Source organism: Scylla paramamosain, chromosome 47 (genome assembly GCF_035594125.1).
Source record: "Scylla paramamosain isolate STU-SP2022 chromosome 47, ASM3559412v1, whole genome shotgun sequence".
In the NCBI taxonomy this organism is placed as follows: Eukaryota; Metazoa; Arthropoda; class Malacostraca; order Decapoda; family Portunidae; genus Scylla; species Scylla paramamosain.
Window position 1 is genome coordinate 4,947,501 of NC_087197.1, and position 7,500 is coordinate 4,955,000.

Below are 7,500 nucleotides of genomic sequence, written 5' to 3' on the forward strand. Positions count from 1 at the left end.
CTGGAGGACCCCACCGAGGACCCCCTGGACGATTCCTAGACCTCCTTCCCCCTCCTCTCCCTTCCCCTTCCCCTGTGTGTGTGTGTGTGTGTGTGTGTGTGTGTGTGTGTGTGTGTGTGTGTGTGTGTGTGTGTGTGTGTGTGTGTGTGTGCGTGTCTGGAATGTAAATCTGGTGCTTACAACTTTTCATGTAAACTTGTGTGTGTGTGTGTGTGTGTGTGTGTGTGTGTGTGTGTGTGTGTGTGTGTGTTATGACAAGAACATAAGTATAAATGACATTTTTTTTATTATGTTCACAATTATTATTATTATTATTATTATTATTATTATTATTATTATTATTATTATTATTATTATTATTATTATTATTATTCATTCTTCTTAAATCTTCGTATTATAGAATCTACACAAATGATGATGATGATGATGATGATAATAATGATAATAATAATAATAATAATAATAATAATAACAATAATAACAATAACAACAGACCTCAAAGTTTGCCAGTGATAAAATTAAAGGTAAAAATGAGAAAAAAATAAAGGAAAAGATTCGTGCCATGAAAGAAAATAGAGTGTGCCAAGAGAGAGAGAGAGAGAGAGAGAGAGAGAGAGAGCGCTTCGAGTTTCACTGTGGGGTTCGAATCCAGATAATGAATTAATGAATGAATGAATGAAGCGTTTCGAAACTCATTATTATTATTATTATTGTTATTATTATTATTATTATTAAAGACTTATTTGTAATGTCATAATTACGTGCTATTCTGTTTGTTCTCCGTTTGTTTGCTTCCTCTGTTTTTTTTATTTGTTTGCAGAGAGAGAGAGAGAGAGAGAGAGAGAGAGAGAGAGAGAGAGAGAGAGAGAGAGAGAGAGAGAGAGAACCACATATGCACTTATTATAACATAGTATAAGTATAAACAAATAAACAGTAACCTTAAAACAACTCACTTAATTGTTTGCAAAGTGACCAGGTGTGAACAAGGTGTGGACAAGACAGGTGGGCCAGGTAAACAAGGTATGACCAGATACAGGTAGCATGTCTCAGGTGAACAAGGCAAACAAGGCAAACAGTCGTTGGTAAAGACATTGTTTACTTTCATTAGGAAGGAGGAAAAAGAGATGTTTGTGTGAAGGAAGGAGAGAAAGTAAGAGGTAAACATGGAGGTGTAAGCAAGACAAAGCAGGTGTTGGTGCTTAATTAAAGGTAAACAGGATAGATAAACAAGGTATGGACAGGAGACAGGTAGACAGACAGAAAGACAGATAAACAGATACACAGGTGAAAATGTAATGTAGAGAGAGAGAGAGAGAGAGAGAGAGAGAGAGAGAGAGAGAGAGAGAGAGAGAGAGAGAGAGAGCAAACAACTGCAAACAAAAGATGTAAACAATTTGCAAAACAACAGATAAAAACAAAAAGAAGCAAGGAAAGCAAATGGTAAACAAAAACAAGATGTAAACAAGAATTGTAAACAAATTAGGGTGCAGACAAGAGTACACAACACTCACCACACACTTCACGAGTAGTCTGTAAGTAACCTGTGTGTTAAATGAAGACTCTATGTATATTATAAAGTATATTTTGATGCAAACAACTTTTTGTCTCTCCTTCATCGTCTGTGGCTTTGGAAGGAACGGGGAAGAGAGGAAGAAAGGGGGAAGACATGGAATAGAGGGAGGGAGGGAAACAAGGACAAAAAAACAGGGGAAAATACGAAAAGAGAGGAAGAGAAAGATAAAAAAATGGAATGGATGGGAGGAGGGAGGAAAGAGAGGAAAGGATAGGAAGGAGGGGGAAACGAGAGAAAAAAAGGTGTGAGGGAGGATGAGAGGAGGAAAGGGCAAACACACACACTCTCTTCATTCATTTTTTTTAATCATATCGTCTTTTTTTCAGTTTATTTTGTTTCTCACAATTTATCCTCTTTTTCACATTTTTACAATTTCTCATTTCTCGTAATTTTGATATTTTTTTCCAATATTTTCACAAGTTCCCCTTATTTTCCTTCGCTTTTCGTCCTTTTTTTCATTTTATTCACGTCTAATCTCCCCACAAATCTTTCTAAAAACACTGCTATTTGTCCTGCTGGTGGCTGACTGACGAAGGCGCAGAAGGAGGCACTGAAGGAGGCGCTGACGGAGACAGAAGGGGCGAAACTGACAGTCGTGTCTTATGTTGCAGTACTTCGGTTGGGGGAGCGGAGGACAGGTGCAGGCATGGGAGGAGGAGGGCACCCACCCCCGCTACATGAAGGAGGCGCTGGTGGGGGGCGGAGATGAGATAGAGGAGGAGTTAGACGTACCCGAGGGCCCTGAAGTACCTGAGGGAAGCGAGGGAGGTCACTATGCCCAGCCTAGGTCCTTGCTGTGCCCGCAGTGTGGCCGCGGCTACACCCACAAGTCAACACTGCGGCGCCACCTTCGGGCACACACCGATGACAAGCCCTTTGCGTGTGACATGTGCTCCTACAGGGCCATCCAGCGCTCCGACGTGACGCGCCACATGAGGACACACACCGGGGAGAGGCCCTACCGCTGCCCGCACTGCCACCACAGGGCCTCGCAGTCTGGGGACCTCGACCGCCATATTGTGTCCGTGCATCCTGATCTGTGTCACGAGTGCCTAATGTGCACACACCGCGCCCCGTCCCGCGCCTCCATGGTCACCCATCTCAGGAAGAAACACGCATAGGCCTCCTGGTGTCCTACGGGAGATCCTTCAAGGGGGGGTGTCTGTTGTCTAGATGGTCCTAATGTGGTCCTGTGCGGCTTTCCTGTGCTGGGATCCTTGAATGGAGGGGGTATGGAGTCCTTTATCGGGTGTCCTTTGGTATCCCATGGGGTGTCCTACTGGGGTATCCTATGAGGGTGTCCTTTTTGGGGTATCCTATTGGGATGTCATATTGAATCTTCTATAGGTGTGTCCTGTAAGGGTCTTATTGGGTGTCCTATTGGAGTGTGCCATGGGATATCCTTTGGCGTCCTATGGGGTGTCCTTCGGAGGTGTCCAATATGGTGTTCTATTGGGTATCCTATCGGGGTATCCTTTGTGGTATCCTATTGTCCTCTTGGGATGTCATATAAGTGTCTTATGATATGTCCTATGGGGTGTCCTATGGGGAGTCCTATGGGGTGTCCTATGGGGAGTCCTAGTGGGTGTCCTATGGGGTGTCCTATTGGGTGTCCTATGGGGAGTCCTAGTGGGTGTCCTATAGGGTGTTTGGTCTGCTGGGTGTCCTATGTGCTGTTCTACTGAGGTGTCCTATGGGGTGTCCTACTGGGGTGTCTTATGGGATGTCCTATAGGATGTCCTACTGGGGTGTCCTGTGGGGTGTCCTATTGGGTGTCCTATGGGGTGTCCTATGGGGTGTCCTACTGGGGTGTCTTATGGGATGTCCTATAGGATGTCCTACTGGGGTGTCCTGTGGGGTGTCCTATTGGGTGTCCTGCTGGGGTGTCCTATGGGGTGTCCTAGTGGTATCCTAGTGGTATATTCTTTGGTATCCTATGAAGGTGTCCCAGAGAACATCCTTTGGCAGCCCACACAAGGGAGGTAATGAAGGGGGGGGTGTGTATAGGTGTTGCAAGGAACTCTACACACTGAACAACTGGTGTCCTTTGGTATCCTACGAAAGTCCTTCAGGTGTCTTAAGAAGGATGTTTTTTCAGGGACATCTTATATATGTAAACCTCAGGAAGACACGTGTTTAGGGGCGTCCTACAGGGATCCTACGGGGGTATCCTGCAGGTCCCTACATGAGTTACGAAAGAGGGGTGTTTTAAGGAATATCCTACTAAATATCCTGCAGTGTGTCCTATGGGGGGGTCCTGCAGGGGTTGCTCAGAAGGGGTGCTGTGAGGTAAGGGCTTGTCAGAGTCCTTCGCGCCCTTCTTGCCTTCCTGTGTCCCGTAGTTACGCCGTCAGCGCCTTCCTCAGCCATTTGTGCCTCCTCCTCTTACTCTTTTATTTATTTTTTTTTCCGTTTTCTTGTTTTTTTTCGTCATTTGCTTCTTCTTCTTCTTCTTCTTCTTCTTCTTTTGCTTCTTCTTCTTCTTCTTCTTCTTCTTCTTCTTCTTCTTCTTCTTCTTTTCTGTGTTAATATTCTCTCTCTCTCTCTCTCTCTCTCTCTCTCTCTCTCTCTCTCTCTCTCTCTCTCTCTCTCTCTCTCTCTCTCTCTCTCTCTCTCTCTCTCTCGCTCGCTCGTTACTGTTGTTGTTGGGATTATTATTATTATTATTATTATTATTATTATTATTATTATTATTATTATTATTATTATTATTATTATTATTATCATTAAATAAAGTTGTAAGGAAAGGAACTAAGAGAGAGAATATAATAAAGATGATGCAGAAAAGACAGTTATTTTCTCCTCCTCTTCCTCCTCCTCCTCCTCCTCCTCCTCCTCCTTTTTCCCTTTTTTTTTACCATTGTTTTCCTTTTCATAATATTTGTGAGTTCTTCCTCTTCTTCTTCCTCTTTTTTCTGACCCTCTCTCTCTCTCTCTCTCTCTCTCTCTCTCTCTCTCTCTCTCTCTCTCTCTCTCTCTCTCTCTCTCTCTCTCTCTCTCTCTCTCACTTCCGGTTTAAAGGAGATGTTGCTGTTATTATTTTTCTCTCTCTCTCTCTCTCTCTCTCTCTTCTTGTTGCTGGGAGAGGAGGAGGAGAGGGAGGACTGGGTTAAGAGGAGGGGGCAGGGGGAGGAGGAGGAGGAGGTACTGTTAAAGATGCTGAAGGGTAATGAGAAAAATGTACCATTGTTTCCTCCTCCTCCTCCTCCTCCCCTCCTCCTCCTCCTCCTCCTCCTCCTCCTCCTCCTCCTCCTCCTCCTCCTCCTCCTCCTCTTTCTTTAAAGGGCAGTCAGCAGCCTCTTCTCGTGGCGTGGGGGGGGGTGAGGGAAGATTCGGGAGGGACAGGTGTCGGGCAGCTGGTGTCCAGACCGGCAGGTGTGTGTTGGCGCGCCGCCCCGCCACGAGCCGCCCCGCAGCTGTCAGCGGGCGTGGGGAGGCGGCGAGGCGGCGGTGCGGGGTGAGCGGTGGTGCTTTGGTGCCTGTGTCCTTTGTAGTGTTCTCCTCCTTCCACTCCCTCTACCACTACTGCTAGTTGTGAGGGCGCCGCGCTGTGCCCGCCCCGGCCTGCCCTGAGCCGCCAGTGACCTCCGGACTTCTCTGTTGCAGCTGCAGCTTCTCCAGCAGACGGACCCGCTGCTGGCGCCGCCGCCCGTCGGCCCCGTGGTGCAGCAGGGCGAGGGCCGCGCCAGGCCGTGCCCCTTCTGCGGCAAGTCTTTCCGGCGCAGTGACCACCTGCGCAGCCACATCAGGACCCACACGGGGGAGAAGCCCTTCGCATGCCCCGTCTGTCCGTACCGCGCTGCGCAGAAGATCACCATGGACAGGCACGTGCGCCGCCACCACATACAGCAACAGCAGCAGGAGCAGCTCCTGCAGGAGCAGCAGCAACAGCAGCAGCAGCAGCAGCAGCAGCAGCTGCAGGAACAACAACAATAGCACGCCCCGAGACGGCCCAGGCGTGGCCGTGCCTCAGGCCGCCGCCCGCCCCGCGGCCAGTCCCATGAGGCTCCCCGTCCTCCCTCCGCCGCGGGGACGTGACTCAGGCCGCGCCGCGCCACTGCCGGGCTGCCCCGCGGGGCGCGCCGTCCCCGCGCCGGCCACCCCGCCGCGCCGTGGCCGCGGGGCGAGGCCGCCAGCAGTGTGTCAGTCTCGTGGCCGACTGACCGTGTGAGGGGCGTGGCCTGCGGCAGGCGCGGGGCGGGGCGTGTCTACGGGCGGCGCGTGAGGCCACAGCTGTGATACAAACAAACAAACAAACACTCTTCAGGGATGTCATTACTTTGATACACCAGAGGAAACAACTATATTTGTACACGTCCTTATTTGTGCCGCGGCGCCGCTCTCGGGTCACTGGACACGGGGCCATCTGCTGCCCACGCCCCTCTGTGTGTGGCGCCCCCCCCTCATGGCGGCGGGGCTCGCCGCCCCCTGCGCGGCGCCTGGTGCGCGGGGCGACGCTGTGTGATGTGACAAGTACATTCCAAAGTGGTGGTGACTGGCGCGGCCACGCTGACCCCGCGGGGCGCGACGGAGGCGGCAGTGCGCGTCTGTAAGTGCAGGACAGGGCGTGGCCTCGCTCACCCGGGACGGGGCGGAGCGGGGCGGGGCGGGGCCTGGGCGTGGTCGGGGCGGGGCGGGGTGGAAGTTCTTCTATCTGATATGAAATTACATCGATTTTACTTTAAATTTGGCAAATAATAACACCTCACGTGACTCCTCCTCCTCCTCCTCCTCCTCCTCTCCCCCGAGGGCTGCAGCAATTGCTCAAACTGTCGGGTTCTTGGACACGAGGGTCGATCATTTCAAGGTCACACACACACACACACACACACACACACACACACACACACACACACACACACACACACATTGTTCCTCCCATAGGCGTGCTGTGTGGCTGAAGAGAGGCAGAGGTGTACACCCTTCATCAGGAGGGAGGTGGAGGGGATGATGACTCCTGCAGAAGGAGGAGGAGGAGGAGGTGAATGAAGCTTTATGGTGTTGTGGTGTGCGGTGTGTTTCCTTCACATGGCTGACAGTCGGTCTGTTGCAGCGCGGCGGCGGCGGCGGCGGCGGCGGCGGCGGCGGCGGCGGCGGCGGCGGCGGCGGCGGCGGCGGCGGCGGTGGCGGCAGTGGCAGCGGTGGCAGCGGCGGCAGCGGCGGCCTCCTCAGTGAGGGGGGCGGCGGCCTGGCGCTCTCCACCTTCTCCCTGGCGCGAGTCCTGCAGAACGCCGCGGAGGCCGAGGACGTGAGCCTGCTGACCACGCCCCTGCAGCCGCCTGGCATGGGCGCGGACGGGCTCACGTGTCCTTTCTGCGGGCGGCGGAGCAAGCGGCGGGACCACCTGCGTCTGCACATCCGCACACACACTGGGGAGAAGCCCTACCGCTGCCCCTACTGCGACAGACGCACCAACCAGAAGAACAACCTCAAGCTGCACATCAGGAACGTGCACCCCGGCCAGCCCTTCCACGTGTGAGCCCGACACCCTCGCCCCTCCGCCCCACCCCACGCCGCGCGCCTCAGGGGTCACCTCTCGGGATGACCTCTCTCGGGAACGTTGCTTCACCTCCGTAGTGTCCTCGGCAGTCTGTGATCTCATGCGGGTTTCTGTCGGACAAAGCCGCTGACTCATCAGTCTGCCGGGGTGTCTGTCGGGTTACCTGTCTCAGATGTACACAGCCGCTGAATCATCTCTGTCGGGTTCCTGTCGGGCTTCAAGTGTCGTAAATGTTTCCTGTCCGGACGCGAGGCTGCAGCTGTCCCACGCACCGCGGTCAGCTGTCAGGACATGTCGGGACCTGTCATTGCTGCACTGGAGGTCACCTGTCGGGACTAATATATCAGGATCACCACCTCACACCTCACACCTGAGCACCCCATTACTGTCAACACTGCACCCCATCACCACCCCATCACATCCCCA

General features: G+C 52.1%; 2 protein-coding genes across 2 annotated transcripts in view; both read left to right on the forward strand.

Annotated features, from left to right (window-relative positions):
- The window catches only part of LOC135094945 (zinc finger protein 513-like), a 2,614-nt gene extending 1,250 nt beyond the window's left edge, over positions 1-1,364 (forward strand). Inside the window, exon 2 of the mRNA XM_063995465.1 lies at positions 1-1,364. This exon is cut by the window's left edge and continues 522 nt beyond it. Coding sequence (XP_063851535.1) covers positions 1-39 — 39 coding nt within the window. The 3' untranslated portion in view covers positions 40-1,364.
- The window catches only part of LOC135094934 (zinc finger protein 296-like), a 72,182-nt gene that overhangs the window by 57,750 nt on the left and 6,932 nt on the right, over positions 1-7,500 (forward strand). Inside the window, exons 3-5 of the mRNA XM_063995448.1 lie at positions 5,181-5,509; positions 6,061-6,119; positions 6,614-7,500. The exon at positions 6,614-7,500 is cut by the window's right edge and continues 1,281 nt beyond it. Coding sequence (XP_063851518.1) covers positions 5,181-5,509; positions 6,061-6,119; positions 6,614-7,053 — 828 coding nt within the window. The 3' untranslated portion in view covers positions 7,054-7,500. The remainder of the gene's footprint in view (positions 1-5,180; positions 5,510-6,060; positions 6,120-6,613) is intronic.